Here is a 16,977-nt window from a genome sequence, read left to right on the forward strand (position 1 = left end):
TTTGGACGAGTCCGGAGTCGAACCGGAGACCTCTCCCATGCTAAGGGAGCGCGCTACCAACTACGCCACACGCCCGATGTGTTTTAAGAGAAATGGTCCCTAGCAGGATCGAACTGCTGATCTTGGCGTTATTAGCACCACGCCTTAACCAACTGGGCCAAGGGACCGAATTTCTGATATGGTTGAAAAGATAAATTTACATACTTTAGCATGAGAATTAAGTATCCATTTTACAGTAATTACTATTAAGATATAGTCTCTACAGTTCTCATAAATTAAAAAATCATACTATTATTGATTCTATACAACTAAATATACGCAATTAAATAATATAAAATTTGATATAATGCATGTCTCAATCTTCATCTTCTTCCATATCATGAGCAGCATCGGCATCATCAGAATCAGAATCATCTAGGTCACCTGCTTCAACACTCATAACATTTTCTTTATGGGAGTCATTTTGATATTTTCTAGCAAGTCTGGAAGCTCTGCCTTGATCTTTTGCTGAAGCTCTAGCTTTAACTTGTAATTGCTTTAATTCATCACGGAACGAGTTACGAACCGATCTATTTGAAAATGTATCCCACATCTTTAATGCACCACTGACACCACCAATAGTCAAGTTTCCTGCGACTTCAATATCATCAGCAAAAGAAGATGTTAAAACGTTACCAACACCAAAATCACGCGATAAGACCATTGAAGGACCCTTGCTACCCTCTGTTGGACATTTCCAAAGTTTTACAACTTTTTCACCCATAGCAGAAGTTATCAACATTCCAGGAACATGAGTATTAACATCTAAAGATGAAATTCCTGCATCATGGGCATGTAAAGTCCATAAAGGTTTGTCGACTGTTCTAACATCAAAGCAGTAGATATTACCATTATCAGTACCAGCATAGAAAATTTCTGGTATGTGTCCCCACCTAACGTTTTCAACTTCTTCACCATTAGCTACTTTATAGTTCTTTGTCATTTGTGATTCGTCCGAAATTCTAACATCAGTTATACCACAAGTACCATCATACCCACCAGTCAATAAGATTGATGCTTCTTGGGAGTGCCATTGGGAAGAGGAAACGGTCTTGTTAGCGTGGATATTGTTCAATGATCTGACAGCCGTACCGTTGTTTAAATCCCATAATTTAACGGTATGATCAGCTGAAGTAGATGCTAATACATTTCTATGAGTTCTATTATGTGCTAATGACAAGACAGCATCAGTATGATGAGTAGTAACATGATTTTTTGACTTCTTCTTTTTCTTATTCTTTTTAGATAAAGCGGTAAAAGAGTTTTGCTGTGGTTCACCTAAGATCAAATCTGGGAATGCCTTGTCTATGTAATCCAAGTTCCAAATTTCAATCTGAGGATCAAAAGTACCGACTGCAGCAAAATTACCAACATTGCTATCGTTTTCTTCAATATTAGTCTGGCCTGGTTTATAGTTGATCCATTCAACACATAATGGGAATGAAGGTAACATTATATCGTGATGAACATATAAGTTGGAATCTCTCACCAATCCTTTTGCGACGTCCGCATCGAATTTATCTTCTTCTTCTTCATCAGCGCCTTCAGGAGCACCTGCACCGTCATCGTAGACGTAAACATCAAGATACGAAATGTCATCCTCAGTTCTAGTAGCCAAAACTAAGTTATCAGTTGGATATATTTGAGACTCTTTTTTTTCTTCTTGAAGATCAACCTCGGTTGGTAAGCTCAAGTATGCATCGTTTTCACCGTCGTCACCTTGGTGGTATTTAGCGTCACTGTTTGATAAACCTGGGAACATGGTTATATTTTCACCTCCGGTTCCATCGTCTTCATTGTCATAGTTTTCCAAATCGTATTCTTTTAAATCGTCATCTAATTCGATTTGGTCTTTCAATTGGCTGGTCTTCTTTCCTTCAGATTCTTCGTCTTGGGCTTCTTCCAATCCCTCTTTAGCGTCGTTTAATTCAAGGTTAGCCATTGCAGTAATTCTCTCCATTTCTTCATCATTCAACTCATATTTTTCCGGAAATTCTGAGGCAAACCCTCTTGGTACCCAACAACTTGAAGAAATCATCCTTTCTACTAAAGTTTATAAATTATGTTTTCTTCAAAGCTTTAATGATTAGGAATCTATTCATCTTCTTGAGATGAGGCTGCACAATATTTTTCAGCAGTAAAAAAAAAAAATCAAAAACCTGTAAACTATGTTAAACTGTAAAATTCAGATACTCTACTGCTGCAACTATATAAGTAGCTATAATACATTATAAATAGATGAAGCATGTCAAAGATTATCATGATAATATAAGTAATCAGAGGTTACAATAAAATAACACCAACACCACTACTCTTATCTTCAACGATTTCTTTGGTTTGAGGATCAATTCCTCCAGCTATAGGCCAAGTCTTGTAATTAAATAAATAATAATTCAAAAATCCATCACCACTTCCAAACTTACAATTTTTGATGAAGTATGGGTTGTCTTGGGAAGACAAAGAATTGAAAACATCAACATTGTATTTTTTAGAAGTAATGAGGGCATCGCTTATCAAAGAAGTCAATCTTTGTTTGTATACTGATTCATCCTCATTTTTGAAGGCAGCATCAGAAGCATAGTAGTACAAATAAGCAATACCTAATTCATCGTGCGATGGATTATCCAATACAGTGAAAGGCAATAAATAGTACGAAAAGAAATCGGTTATGATGCCTTCAGAGTTTTCAACAACGTAACTCTTGATAACTTTAGACGAGGAGTCTGTTGATTTACCACCTAATAACCAATGCGAAAGTTCTTCCTTTTCAAATACCTGAACAATATCAAATTTCTCTTGAAATTTATGTAATAAGTCGTAGACTTGATCCAAATCCTCAATTTTCATAGTACGTAAACCTTGGGTTTTAGTAGCACTTGGTAAAGCATAATTTGCAAGCATTCCAGCTTTGGTTTGGTTAGCTGGCAAGTGAGAAAAGCCAACATCGTATAATTTGGACCAATTTATTGGACGATGTGTATAACGACAAGTTGCGACTGGAGATGGTAAAACGACACCGCCAGTATATAACGCTTGCCAAATGTCACATTTATTGACTCTACGGGTGATTTCTTTAATCATGACGGGTGCTAATCTCTTTGATCTCAACTTTTTGTGAACACACAAGAAATTAATTTCAACACTAGGAATAACCTTTTGAGATTTATTCAATTTCAAAGTTATAGGAATGGCAGCTATGAATGCCACCAACTTTCCAGTTTCTTTAACACGTACTCCGGCATGCCACTCTTTACGCCATCCTGGAGGTTTCAAAGCCCAATTAAAGAATTCGTGAGAATATTTGAATCTGAAAGTTGCGTCCTGATCTTCAACGTAGTTCTCATACAAAAGCTTATAAACTTCGTCCAATTGTTCAATCTCTTCTAAATCAACTGTGCTCCATTCAAAATCACTAAGCAACGGTAATGGCTTATCAGGAATATCATCTGGTGTTTTAGTCTGGTCAATTGGTCCCTCCGAATCAACTTTTTCATCAAAGCTAGGAACTGGTTGGGTTTTCCAAAATTTATAGTCTTTCATTTGTTTCTGTTGGGGTTCGCTTAACGATTCACCCATAGACAAAAGCTTCATCAAGTCCTCAATGGACTTGGGAGGATCTTTCTTATCTTCTCCAGCCATTTCTATTTACTGAGATTTAGTATTTAGATATTGATTAATGAAATTGAAACACATTTAACGACGGCGAGCATAAATTTTGTGAGCCTAATTTATTGTGATCTTTAATCTCTAATAAAGGCTTATGCATGAAATATTGAATTGCAAGATATGGTATTGAAGAACTCTAAATGGGACAGGAAAGCGAAAACCAAGTACTTAAAGAAACATGGATTGGTAAAAAGACCTCCTCCTAGTGATTCAGAACAAAGACCTAAATGGTCCTCTAAGCGACCTGGTACTACGAATCAACAAATAATTCTTGAAGACAGTGACAGTGAATGGGACTCAGAGGAGGATGAAGAACTCTTAAATCAGTACTATCCAGAAATCGGCAAACAACAGTTAACTCGAGAACAGAAAGAAAAGATTAAGCAACAGATCTTGCAGGATCTTGTCGAACAACAAGAGAATCAGACGGAAGAGGAGAGTGAAATAGAAAACAACAACGATAAACCTGATGGTATTTATCTTGGATCAGAAGAAAGTAGAAATAGAGACAATTATGCAAAAGAACATAAGACAAAATTAGATGAATATGTATCTAAAGATCCAGTAGTAACTAAGGCCAAAAAGAATAGGAAGTTACCCAAAAATAGAATGAATGATAATCTTTTGGAAGAATACGGAATAGAAAGATATTCTGATACCGTTACAAAAGACATAAATGATTACAACCTGCCATACTACTCGAATAAGGAACGTCGCAACATTGACAAAATTCCTGCTAATGAACTAGATGGGTTCAGGATCGGAGAGTCCTCGTTTGTTGACAAATCTAAGGCACCTTATCAAAATAATCATACGCTAAGAAATCTAACGGAAGAAGAAATTAAAGAAAATGCCGAAAGAGCTGCAAAATCGGAACAGAATAAATTCTACAATCAAATAAAGACAAGGTTCAATATTTCAGATACAGATCCAAATGCTAAGTCAAAAGTGATAGAGATAAATAACTTTAATGCAAATGATTCAGACCAGTTGAGGAATTTAAATTCCAAATTGATCAATAATGACCTGAGCATGCCCGTCATTGCCGATAACGAACTAGATGACGATATTGATATATTATTAGGAGATTTCAAATCGAATGATGAAACACTGTACAATGAACCTGAAAAATTACAGCATAATGACAATATAGATAGTTTCTTATCAAGTTTGAGTATTTCTAACGATAAAAAGTCTCGGGCTCCAAAAATTGATAGCATAAGTCAGAATAGTGATCCAATGCAGAATCAGAAGCAAATGCAGAATCAGAAGCCAATCCATCAGGAGCCAAAGAAATTGCAAGATCAGGATTTCTTAGATGATTTGTTGAATTAGATAACATATTAAAATATATATAGATAATGCAAAATCCATCATACTGCATATAATATAATCTCAATTAGATAAATCGAATGCTAAGTTGAAAGAACCCAGTATAATGCAACAAGAATTTAGCTTGTGAAGAGAGTTATTAGTAGCAGAATGAGTAGTGGGACTTCTTTGATTGATGTTAGCTTACAGAATGAAGTTGGTTCTCATATTAAGCTGCAGGCAAGTTTATCAGCTAAAGATAATGAAGCAATAACATTATTTGAGAAAGGAATTGAGAAAGAGTCTCATGGATCTATGTCGGATGCAGTGGAATTCTACAGAAAGGCCTTTCGGATAAATGAAAAAGTGGATTTGTTATATAGGACTAAACGAGTACCTCATAATGTTTACAAATTGAAACAAGAAGGGGGCAAAAATATTGCTAAACGAGTAGATGAAGCTAGGGTGCGATCCATTGATGTTGATGCATTACTTGAATCATTTGCTAACGCTGAAGCTCATGCACCAGATCCATTCAATCCAGAGCATCAGCAAGATGAAATGGTGACCATTAAGTTTGAAAATTTAGACTTGAATGAGGATTCTATGAAGAATATACAACCAATTTCGCCATTAATGCATTTACCAAACGATATATGGATGCATATATTTGAAATACTTCTAACAACGAATCCAGAATCATGGTTTAATTTTTCAATAACATGTAAAAAGAACGCATATCTTGGTTTGGGGTCAAAAAATATTTGGAGAAAGTTATGCTATTTGATTTATCCACAACAGGTTTATTATGAAAATAAGTTGTACTTGGAGTCAATGCAGACGTTAGATATGCCTAAAGATCTTTCGTTACCTGTGCCACATGATCAGTTGTCGATTTTACCCCAATATCAAAACTCTTGGAAGTACATGTTACGTAACAGGCCATTTGTCAAGTTTTATGGCTGCTACATAAGTGTCGTCAACTACTATAGCGAAGGGGGAAAGGCAGAATTTTCTAGTAGTTGGTCTAATCCTGTCAAGACCATTACGTACTACAGATACATACGGTTTTATCCCGATGGAACATGCGTCAAGGTTCTATCGACGTTGGAGCCTAACAAAGTAATTCCAAACTTACTGAAATACAACACACAAAAGAGTCTTATTCCAACTGTTGCAGATCCAAGAGCTAAAACAGTATTGGCAAATGCCCCAGTTCCTACGAAAGAGAGCCATAATATATATCATGGAAAGTGGACTATGTCAACTACCGGCGAGATCCACATTGAAATAAATGAAGGTTCTGTTCCATATTACAACTTCCATTATCATTTCCAGATTAAATCATTGGGTGGTATATTCAAACATAGCAAGCTAAATTGGATAACATATTACGCTATCCGTAAAAAAATGAGTCCAAACGATGATAGAGAGGGCGAGCAAACGGAATTCCCTCTCAAGAACGAAAAGGCATTTAAGTTTCTGAAAGTTAGAAGCTACAAAGTTGACAATTAGGTATGTAGTACTCCATGTAGTTTATGGTGATTAGTAGTTAGGACTTAATCTAGGGTAATATAAGGTACATGCGTGTAAATAACAGTATACACACGAAAATTATCTCTGAAATTTTTTTGTGCGTTTTAAACCATCGTTCGTTGGAAAATTTGATTTAAAGGTACAAACTGTCATATAAAATCAAGACAACGGCATTTTAAATCATTGAAATAAGTAAAATGTCTCGTTTCTTTGTTTCAGGCTATCCTTCTGATTCGTCATCGGAAGAAGAAGACTTGTTGAGTTCTTCTGAAGAAGAATTAGTTTCATCTGAATCCGAAGAAGATAATTTCTCATCAGATTCTGAATTCGGTAATGACTCTGATGAAGAGTCTAGTGATTCAGATTCGGATGGAGCACCAACAGGTCCATCTTACTTTTTAAAGAAAGATTTTATGAAAGGTTCTAGAAATGATTCAGATTCAGACAGTGATGATGAAGGTAGAAAGGTTGTTAAATCCGCAAAAGATAAATTATTAGACGATATGAGAGACTCAATTGAATCCATTAATACAGCAAAGAGAGTTGGAAATTGGACTAATATCTTAGCAGAATTCGAAAAGTTGGGTCGTTTGTTAATAAAAGTAGGACAACAAAAAATTGGTACTCCAAACTTTTATATAAAGTGCTTGGCCAATTTGGAAGATTACATCAATGAAACCATTACCAACGAAAAAGAATCTACGAAGAAGATGAATGCCACTTACTCGAGAGCTTTTAATACTGTAAGACAAAGAGTTAAGAAACAAATTAAAGAATACCAACCTCACATGGACTTATTCAGATCTAAACCAGAATTGTTTGATACAGAAGAACCATTGGAAGGTCTTTCAAGCATTATTGCTGGTGCTCCTCAACAAAATGGTGATGAAGACTCAAACGCGTTTACTTCTGTAGGTGTCAAGACTTTCAGTCCAATCTTCACAACTTTAAAGCAAATTTCGGAAACTCGTGGTAAGAAAAACATCGACAAGTTTGAACAAATCCAAACTTTAGAAGAATTGTTACAGGATACCGTGTCTACTGGTACTCCATTCGAATTAATTTCTATTTATCAAATGTTATTGTCAATCAGATTCGATGCTTCTTCTAACCAATCATTCATGCCGATTGATCAATGGAAGAAAAACGAAGCTGACCTTAATTCTTTATTGGAATTATTAAAATCAAAGTCTAAAGAATACCAAGTTTCTGAATTAGGTACAGTTACCGATGATATTGACATTGAACCTACTGCTAACGATGATGGTGTCAAGGTTATATTTGGATCTATTGCCTCCTTGATTGAAAGATTAGATGATGAATTTACAAGATCTTTACAATACTCTGATCCTCATTCTATTGAATATATCGAAAGATTAAAGGACGAAAGCATTATCTACAAATTGATTGTGAGAGGTCAATTATACATCGAGTCTACTACACCAGTAGAAATAAGATCAAAACACGAAGCTGGACAATTATTCAGAATTGTAATGAGAAGATTAGACCATATCCATTATAAGCCAAATCAATTGATAGTTGCTAATGAAACTGAAGCATGGAAGAATATTGACGCCAACGTTGATTCAACCATTGTTGCAAGAAATTCTGAACCAAGTGCTTTAATTGATGGTTTAGCCGACTTCTTGACCCAAAATGCCAAGTCCATCTATGGTAAAAACGCATTGTTATGTAACATTTACTATTATGCAATTAACAACCAATATGCTAAAGCCAGGGACTTATTCTTATCATCCCATATTTATAGTACTATTCATAATTCTGAATCTTCGTTGCAAGTCATGTATAATAGAGCATTGGTGCAATTAGGATTAAGTGCTTTCAAGGCTGGTGTTATTGAAGAGTCTCACCAAGCATTAAATGAAATTGCTAATTCTCAAAGATTAAAGGAATTGTTAGGTCAAGGTTTCAACTCCAAATATCCAAGCCAAGCTACCACTGCCGAAAAGCAAAAGTTATTACCATTCCATATGCACATTAATTTAGAATTATTGGAATGTGTTTTCATGACCAGCTCTTTATTAATAGAAATTCCAGCTATGGCTGCAGTTTCTAGCTCCTCAAAGGATTCTAAGCGTAAGGCTTCTCTTAAATCATTCAAGAGCAAGTTGGATTTCCATGAAAGACAATACTTTACTGGTCCACCAGAAAGTATTAAGGACCATGTTGTTCATGCTTCCATAGCATTGCAAAAAGGTGACTGGGCCAAGGCTTACAAGTTGTTGTCTTCTATTAAGATTTGGAAACTTTTCCCAGATAATGAACAACTATTATCTATGATGAAAAAACAATTGCAAGTTGAAGGTTTAAGAACTTACATCTTTACTTACAAATCCATTTACACTAAATTATCTATTGCCAAGTTGTCAGCTATTTTCGATATTGAAAATGAAACCGTATATTCTATAGTTGATAAGATGATTCAATCTGGAGATATCAATGGTTCTATAGATGATTCTAACAGCTTCGTTAACTTCATAACTAATGATCACCAAAGAACGAAGTTACAAGAATTAGCTATTGTTATGAATGAAAAGGTTGGCTTATTAACAGAAAAGAACGAGAAGACCGCTTCTAATGGTTACAGCAGAAAACAACCAATGCAACAACAACAGCAACAACAACAGCAACAGCAACAACAAAAGGAACAAAAAGAATTATTGCACGAGGAAAACAACAGATTCAGATATGCTAACGTTAACGCTAACAATGATGAATTCCAAACCACTGCTTAAGTTTGAAACTTCCTTTGTACAAATTAACTTTTCTTTCCTACTATCATTCCTATTTTGCATGGCTTCTCTGCATAGAAAGATTGAGGTATACTTTTGATTCATAGATTTGATGATAATGATAACGATGAATGGTGTTTATAAAAGATGCTGATGATTATTACATATCATAGTCTAATTTTTATTTAATTTATAACCCAATATTGTTCTTTTAGTTTTAATTAAATATACAGATATTGTATACATAGTTCTTTTTTATCGCTAATAAAGTTCAGCCGCAAGAAATGAGGTTTAGAATTTTTTTTTTTCTTTATGGCATTATAAATAGTAGAACAGATATATCAACTATACTGATTATAAGGCTAAGTAACTAATATTTCAAGGAAAATAAGATGCCAGGAGAAAAAGTAACAGGCAAGAAGGTTAAGCTTTCAGCTTTATGTGAACTTTGTAATGGTCGTAAGGCAGTAATGAAAAGACCTAAAAATCTTCAAAAATTATGCAAAGAATGTTTCTATAATGTTTTTGAAACTGAAATACACAATACTATAACTAACGCTAACTTGTTCCGGCCTGGAGATAAGGTTGCGATAGGTGCATCGGGAGGAAAAGACTCCACGGTTCTAGCATCTGTTTTAAAGACTTTGAATGAAAGATACGACTATCAGTTAGAACTTGTTCTTTTATCTATTGATGAGGGTATCAAAGGTTACAGAGATGACTCGTTGGCTACAGTTAAAAGGAATCAAGCACAGTATGGTATGCCTTTAGAAATTATATCCTATAAAGATTTATATAATTGGTCCATGGATGAGATTGTTTCGTGTGCTGGTATTAGATCCTCATGTACATATTGTGGTGTTTTAAGAAGACAAGCATTGGACAGAGGTGCAGCTAAGTTGGGAATAAATCATGTTGTTACTGGTCATAATGCAGATGATATGGCGGAAACAGTTTTGATGAACTTATTACGTGGTGATACAGCAAGATTAGAAAAGTCATGTACCATATTGACTCAGTCAGCGGGCTCTCCCATTAAGAGATCGAAACCATTTAAATATTCATACCAAAAGGAGATTGTTTTATACGCCCATTATAAGAAATTAGATTATTTCTCAACTGAATGTTCTTATGCACCAGAGGCTTTTAGAGGCACAGCAAGGGAGTTGTTAAAATCATTAGAAGCGATAAGGCCTTCTTGTATTATGGATATTATCTATAGTGGTGAGCATTTGGCCTTAGCGCCTAAAAAGAAAAGGCCAACTCAACAATATAAAAACAAGAAAAAGTCTCAAATCAATGATGAGAAAGAGGTCAATTCTGATGGATCAATATCACTTGGTGGAAGAGAATTCAAGGACGGTAATAGATGTGAAAATTGTGGGTATTTAACTTCAAACAAAATTTGCAAAGCTTGTGTATTATTAGCAGGACTAGAAATGAATAGAGCAAAAGTTAGTGTTGACAATAACACTGCAGTGGATGGTGCAGCAAAGTTAACAAAGACCTTAGAACAGTTGAGTTTCTGAAATTATAGTCTATAGAATATTTAGTACTAATAACATTTGCATTCATATTTATTATTCAAGAGGGCCTTTATGAATGTTAGCTGATCCTGCTTGGTAAGTCGGGAAAACTAAAGTCTCAGCAATAACTGTCTTTTGCTTTCTAGTAAGACCGAAGACAATAACTTCAGCGATATCTTCGCCTAAAAGGGGTTCAACCCCTTCGTATACTTCATCAGCTTTAGCTTTGTCACCATAAAATCTAACTAAAGAAAATTCAGTGTTTACAGCACCTGGATCAACTTCAAGAACTCTAATTTTGGTGTTTATTAATTCCTTTCTTAACACTTGAGAAAAGTACTTGACACTAGCTTTGGTCGCACAATAGACACCGCCTCCAGGGTAGGTTTCTCTCCCAGCTACCGAACCGATATTCACAATATCTCCGCTATTCTTTTTCTTGAATAAAGGAATGACAGCTTGTGTCAATCCAATCAACCCTAAAACATTAGTCTGAAACATCCCCTGAATATCTTCTTCCTTTATCTCACCGATTTCATCCTTTCCTAATGCTTTACCTGCATTATTGATTAAAACATCAATATCTGAAAACTCTCCTGGTAGGCCACTGATAAATGGCTTGATTGAATTGGTAACGGAAACATCTAGTTTAGCAGAGTGTATTTTAAGTGATGGGAAATCGTTCATTAACAGACTGGATAATTTTTTTAACCTGTCCTCCCTTCTAGCAGTCAAGATAAGTTTAAGGTTACCATTTGCAGCGGCAGCTAATTCTCTAGCAGTTGCCGACCCAATGCCTGACGAGGCACCAGTGATTAAAATAACCTTGTTGGCTAAACGTTCAGCAGCCTTAGCTCCAAACGACATCTTGTGGTAAGAATTAACTAAAAGAACTTTAAATATGTAAATACTGGGGTTGGATCTACACCCTTTTTTTCGCACTTAAGTATCCATGGATATTCTGACATAATGAAGCTGTTAATGATGCTCGAGTGCCCAATTAACATGCTATATATAATATGTGTTATAATGTCTATTCAAAAACTAATTCTAAAATTATTTATCGCTTTCACGGTATAAATGGAAAGCACTTGCCTGGTTAGTTGAGAAAACTAATGTCTCAGCAATAACAGTCTTTTGTTTTCTTGTAAGCCCGAATACTATAACCTCAGCTATATCCTCAGATAATAATGGTTCAGTGCCTGCGTAAACCTGCTTTGCCTTTTCTAAATCACCTTTAAATCTAACATTGGAAAATTCAGTTTCTACATTACCAGGATCAACCTCAAGAACTCTAATCTTGGTATTAATCAATTCCTTTCTTAAAACTTGGGAGAATGACTTAACACTTGCTTTAGTAGGACAATAAATGCCTCCTCCAGGATAAGAGTCTCTGCCAGCAATTGAGCCTATGTTAACTATGTCTCCACTGTTCTTCTTTTTCATGATTGGCAAAACAGCTTGCGTGATAGTAATCAACCCTAAAACATTAGTTTGGAACATTGATAACATGTCATCTGTTTTAATGGTTCCAACTTCGTCCCTACCCAAAGCCAAACCCGCATTATTGACTAATACGTCAACGTTGGCAAATTCTTCTGGTAGATTATCGATAAAAGGCTTGATAGTCTCGAGCTTAGATACGTCTAATTGAGCCACATGTACTTTAATAGACGGATATTTCTCAGTCAATTCTTTAGATAAATAATCCAACTTTTCTTTTCTTCTAGCACACAACACTAACTTTAAATTACCGTTGGCAGCAGATGCAATTTCTTTGGCAGTTGCTTCACCAATACCAGATGAAGCACCAGTGATTAATACAATCTTATTGGCAACACGTTCAGCAGCCTTAGATCCGTAAGACATTATAAGCAGTAAATGATAATTATTAAAATAAAAACAATTCTAATCTAAGGGGTGAGAAAGTGTTGATGTATTTTGTCCTACTAAATTTTAGAAGTGAGCCACTATCATACAAAAAAGGCTTAAACCGAGTAAATAATTAATATAAATCACATATATTTTTTATATAAGTAGAGTTAAAATTATATCCAAATTCAATAATTACAACCAATTTAAAATTACAACCAGCAAGTAAAAATAATAAACAACATTACAATTAGCTTAGTAGAAAGTAGATGGAACTTGAGCTTGGTATAACTTCTTTGATTTTTGGATTCTGTGAGGTAATGGGAATTTCAAGTCTTTGGTTAAGTATTGCTTAACGTATTGTCTCTTAACATCTTCAGTCTTTTCTAATTCAACAACCTTTAAGATGTGAATGTTTCTAAATCTAGCTCTGTGTCTAGCAGCTAAATCTTGGTACATGGTTTCAACAGCACCAACTCTGGTAACGTCACGGTATTCTTTGTACATGTTGTGAATACCAGATCTAGATTCGTATCTGATCCAGACACCGAAAGTCTTAACCTTGGTTGGGTGGCTTTCAGCGATGGTGTTAACGGAAACGATTTCACCAAGGGTCTTCTTGACCTTGTGTAATTTTTGTAAGAAGTACCAGTAACGAGATTTAGCAACAACAGTGTTTGGAGCAAAAATTCTCATACGGTACAACTTTGGTTCTGGAGCAGATTCAGTTGGGAGACGACGACCGATAACTTGATATTCGTTTAATCTAGACATTCTAAATGGGTTAGTATAACTTGTTCACTTTAATGAAAATAATTTCTCATCAAAATTTTTCACGCATCGAAATGTATGTACAAAAATTATTTCTCTAAATAAAGACTTTCCAACTTCACTTGGGCATTCATCACGCATTTGCACCTCTTCATTCCCTCATCTATGAACTATATCCGTTACTCGGACTTACTATAAGTGCATGGTTTTGACATGTATGTCCTTGAAACTTTGCTTAAGAAGAATAATGTACACTACACTCGAATGTTACATCCTCTCCTTTCATCTCATACAAGTATGTCATTCATACAAGACTTGGTGCCTTTTCACACGATATCTTCATTGATTTTTCATGCCTTAATGTCAATTTCCACTATTAATTTCTCACTTATTTCTTGCTCTAATTGCTTCATTCATTCTCATTAGGAGTCTATAATCATGTACATCTATCTCATGCTATAATTATGAAGTCACATACCTTACTGTTGATATTCCAAATGTATATGGCACCTATACAAGCAAATAGACTTTTTTCACTATAACATTTTTTTTATTGTAGCGAGAGCATCGTTGAGAAAATCAGCTTTTGCTAGAAAATTACACAAAACCTCGCTCGACAATCTGTTCCGTAAAAGACAGTCCGATTTTTTCATTATCACATGGTACAATATATAACAGGGTAGGGACCCTAATTGCAACAAAGAAAGTTCTTTGTCCCTATTAGGGTGAGCTTTATGGTTGCGCATAAGACTAACATATTGCTGCTAAATATCTACGAATGCTGGATGGTTTATTCGTGTGTAGTGATTGCTGCTTTGATTATTTTGTATTGTTTTTGACTACAAGTATGATGGGTCATAAGATGATATAATGCTATAACACGTAAATTTATATATAATATTGTATTGGGCCTATTAATTATTTATTGAGTTTTCTTAGACTGAATTTCTGCTCTTCTTTTCATACGCTTTTCTCTATTGGCTTTCGCAATCTCACCACTTTCAGTTCCCATAAAATAATCAATCCAACGAAAGGAACTGGCATAATTACCTATAAAATAGTGATGGTGGTCGTCGTGGTGGTCAGCCCCGGCCCAGAAGGGTAAAATGTTATGTAAAGACCATGGGAAGTCGTAACCAGAGTGAGAATCTACTGCCTGAAAGAGCCTCAAGGTTATCCAGAAGGAGAGAGTGAATAAATGCAAGGAGGGTAGGTCAAGCGAAGGCTGATATTTGGCTATGTATGCATAAATGATTGGGAACCCAACCGTCCCGAAACCAAGAGACATTACTTCCACGGGATGAGCATATTCTGCAGTCAAGCCAAATGGTGCAGCATATCTGTGGTGCTGTTTGTGGATATATTTGTATAGCCAGCCATAATGAAATAATCTATGAGCCCAGTAGTGCCAGAAATCTTCACAAACAAAAAATAAGCATATCTGTAAGAACATCACTAAGTATGAAGGAAATGGGACGTCAACAGAAATGTTCAAAGTAGCGCATAATGGATGAAACAACCAAATAGGCAAGGCTTCCACGAATAGGTGCAGCTTCAAAACTGATTTAAAGCATTCCCATTGCTCTTTATCGGAAGGTATTTTTTCATCCTGAATCTTCCATTTGTTAAAGAAACTAATCCTGTCTATAATCAACCATGGCAAACACCGCCCAAAATACATGAGTTCATGGGTAGCAAAAAACAAGATTCCAGTAGCCAAAATATCATTATTCATGTAGATGTACCAAGAAGCCCACAATTTTTCAAGTAAACTGAGTTCTGAAACCAATGTATCTCCGTTAGAAAGCATTTGCAAGCTGTGAAATACATCAATATATGATTCTGTAGAGATGTTAGAAGCCAAATGACTATTTGCGAAAATGGGCTGTAAAGCTGATGTCCGTTTGAATAAATCCATATTAAAGTATGTGCTACAAGGAACTACAAATAGGTTTTAATGGGACTAATCTAAGTAATTTATATTCTTGAATCGTATACACAATCGTTTGATAAAGTACATCTGGCTGCTAAACGAATTCTAATGGCGTGATTTTTTTTAATAAAACGAGATTAAACGAATTATAGCGCATCCCCAAATCTATTCCATATCATATACTGTATACGATATACGATATATTAATCAAGTATTTAAACCTATTTTCTATTAAATGTAAACTATAAGATCGTTTAGTTAATTAAAGTACTCTTTCCTTTGGCAAGATGTCGACCAATAAACTATCATCAACATTACCTAAGTTTAACCCATTAGTAGCTCTGTATTGATCAATGTTATCGAAGAATTTGTCAAATAAGAATGCGGTATCTAATGGACCACCCTTCGCTTCAGGATGGAACTGGGTTGAAAAAATAGGCTTTGACCTGTGTCTCATACCTTCGTTGGATAAATCATTTAAGTTAGTGAAGTATGGTTCCCAGTCAGAACTTAATGTTTCAGCATCAACAGCGTAACCGTGATTTTGAGAAGTGATATGGCACTTACCAGTAGTTAAGTCCAAAGCTGGAATATTGTGGGCTCTGTTACCGTATTTCAACTTGATAGTCTTAGCACCACTTGCCAAGGCTAATAATTGATGGCCTAAACAGATACCAAAGATAGGCAAATCGTGGTATTTTTCCATGGTCTTAGCCAAGTTTTCGGTGGTACTTGAACAATGGGTTGGGTCACCTGGACCATTGGAAATAAAAATACCATCAAACTTGTTGGCAATTTTGTCGATTGGGTAGTTGTAAGGGAAGACGGTTAATGATGCCCCTCTTTCAACTAAACAACGTAAAATATTTTCTTTAGCACCACAATCTAATACAGCAATATGAATACCCTTAGAATATTTTTCTGGACACTTGATATGAAATGGAGCCTTAGTAGTAACCTTATGCACCAAGTTGACAGATCCAGGATCTTCAAAAGCAGCATCCTCGTCTGCATCGTACTCTTCACCAATAGTAATTTTAGCCAAAGAAGAACCCTTGTCCCTAAGATAAGAAACAAGCTGTCTTGTATCAACACCAGAAATGGCAGCTACACCAGATCTCTGACACCATTGCTGTAAAGATTCGACAGCAGTCCAATGCGAATATTCCAATGCAACATCAGCAACAACTATACCGATACACTGAACACTTGGAGATTCCATGTACTTCAATAAGTCAAATTGATCCTTAAGGGTCGAAGATGGAACCCCATAATTTCCAATCAATGGTTGGGTAAAGCACAAGATTTGACCCTTGTATGATGGATCTGTCATTGATTCTGGATACCCAACTAATGAAGTTGTGAAAACTGCTTCACCACTTATATTTTTGTTGGCACCAAATGAATAACCGTTGAAAACTGGACCATCTTTGATCGTTAATGTAGCTCTGTCTAATTGTGACGTTTTGTTGGTGAAAGTTCCACCTGTAGCTAAATAACGACGGAATAACTGTCTAGATGCAATCAACGATGGTTGAATTACTCTAATCATCTTTGATTTACTATATAT

General features: G+C 35.4%; 11 protein-coding genes across 11 annotated transcripts; 4 read left to right on the top strand and 7 right to left on the bottom strand.

The window, feature by feature from the left end:
- Positions 1-355: 355 nt before the first annotated feature.
- Positions 356-2,077, bottom strand: PWP1 (rRNA-processing protein; the record flags this gene model as incomplete). The annotated part of the gene is made up of 1 exon (XM_015611782.1): positions 356-2,077. One exon carries the CDS (start codon positions 2,075-2,077, stop codon positions 356-358), a length of 1,722 nt encoding a protein of 573 aa, XP_015467359.1.
- A 245-nt stretch (positions 2,078-2,322) lies between these two features.
- On the bottom strand, positions 2,323-3,678 carry NMT1 (glycylpeptide N-tetradecanoyltransferase; the record flags this gene model as incomplete). Its single annotated transcript, XM_015611783.1, has 1 exon — positions 2,323-3,678. The coding sequence occupies one exon, from the start codon at positions 3,676-3,678 to the stop codon at positions 2,323-2,325; it is 1,356 nt and encodes a 451-aa protein (XP_015467360.1).
- A 147-nt stretch (positions 3,679-3,825) lies between these two features.
- On the top strand, positions 3,826-5,040 carry AC631_02955 (uncharacterized protein; the record flags this gene model as incomplete). The annotated part of the gene is made up of 1 exon (XM_015611784.1): positions 3,826-5,040. One exon carries the CDS (start codon positions 3,826-3,828, stop codon positions 5,038-5,040), a length of 1,215 nt encoding a protein of 404 aa, XP_015467361.1.
- Positions 5,041-5,187: 147 nt separating this feature from the next.
- Positions 5,188-6,531, top strand: AC631_02956 (SCF ubiquitin ligase complex subunit; the record flags this gene model as incomplete). Its single annotated transcript, XM_015611785.1, has 1 exon — positions 5,188-6,531. One exon carries the CDS (start codon positions 5,188-5,190, stop codon positions 6,529-6,531), a length of 1,344 nt encoding a protein of 447 aa, XP_015467362.1.
- Positions 6,532-6,749: 218 nt separating this feature from the next.
- On the top strand, positions 6,750-9,308 carry NIP1 (translation initiation factor eIF3 subunit c; the record flags this gene model as incomplete). The annotated part of the gene is made up of 1 exon (XM_015611786.1): positions 6,750-9,308. The coding sequence occupies one exon, from the start codon at positions 6,750-6,752 to the stop codon at positions 9,306-9,308; it is 2,559 nt and encodes an 852-aa protein (XP_015467363.1).
- A 389-nt stretch (positions 9,309-9,697) lies between these two features.
- Positions 9,698-10,834, top strand: AC631_02958 (uncharacterized protein; the record flags this gene model as incomplete). Its single annotated transcript, XM_015611787.1, has 1 exon — positions 9,698-10,834. One exon carries the CDS (start codon positions 9,698-9,700, stop codon positions 10,832-10,834), a length of 1,137 nt encoding a protein of 378 aa, XP_015467364.1.
- A 51-nt stretch (positions 10,835-10,885) lies between these two features.
- Positions 10,886-11,698, bottom strand: AC631_02959 (oxidoreductase; the record flags this gene model as incomplete). Its single annotated transcript, XM_015611788.1, has 1 exon — positions 10,886-11,698. The coding sequence occupies one exon, from the start codon at positions 11,696-11,698 to the stop codon at positions 10,886-10,888; it is 813 nt and encodes a 270-aa protein (XP_015467365.1).
- Positions 11,699-11,887: 189 nt separating this feature from the next.
- Positions 11,888-12,700, bottom strand: AC631_02960 (uncharacterized protein; the record flags this gene model as incomplete). Its single annotated transcript, XM_015611789.1, has 1 exon — positions 11,888-12,700. One exon carries the CDS (start codon positions 12,698-12,700, stop codon positions 11,888-11,890), a length of 813 nt encoding a protein of 270 aa, XP_015467366.1.
- Positions 12,701-12,958: 258 nt separating this feature from the next.
- RPL20B (60S ribosomal protein eL20) lies at positions 12,959-13,477 on the bottom strand (the record flags this gene model as incomplete). Its single annotated transcript, XM_015611790.1, has 1 exon — positions 12,959-13,477. The coding sequence occupies one exon, from the start codon at positions 13,475-13,477 to the stop codon at positions 12,959-12,961; it is 519 nt and encodes a 172-aa protein (XP_015467367.1).
- Positions 13,478-14,396: 919 nt separating this feature from the next.
- On the bottom strand, positions 14,397-15,392 carry ERG251 (Erg251p; the record flags this gene model as incomplete). Its single annotated transcript, XM_015611791.1, has 1 exon — positions 14,397-15,392. One exon carries the CDS (start codon positions 15,390-15,392, stop codon positions 14,397-14,399), a length of 996 nt encoding a protein of 331 aa, XP_015467368.1.
- A 277-nt stretch (positions 15,393-15,669) lies between these two features.
- CPA1 (carbamoyl-phosphate synthase (glutamine-hydrolyzing)) lies at positions 15,670-16,959 on the bottom strand (the record flags this gene model as incomplete). The annotated part of the gene is made up of 1 exon (XM_015611792.1): positions 15,670-16,959. The coding sequence occupies one exon, from the start codon at positions 16,957-16,959 to the stop codon at positions 15,670-15,672; it is 1,290 nt and encodes a 429-aa protein (XP_015467369.1).
- Positions 16,960-16,977: the final 18 nt, after the last annotated feature.

This window comes from Debaryomyces fabryi (genome assembly GCF_001447935.2).
Source record: "Debaryomyces fabryi strain CBS 789 chromosome Unknown contig00058, whole genome shotgun sequence".
Taxonomy (NCBI): Eukaryota; Fungi; Ascomycota; class Pichiomycetes; order Serinales; family Debaryomycetaceae; genus Debaryomyces; species Debaryomyces fabryi.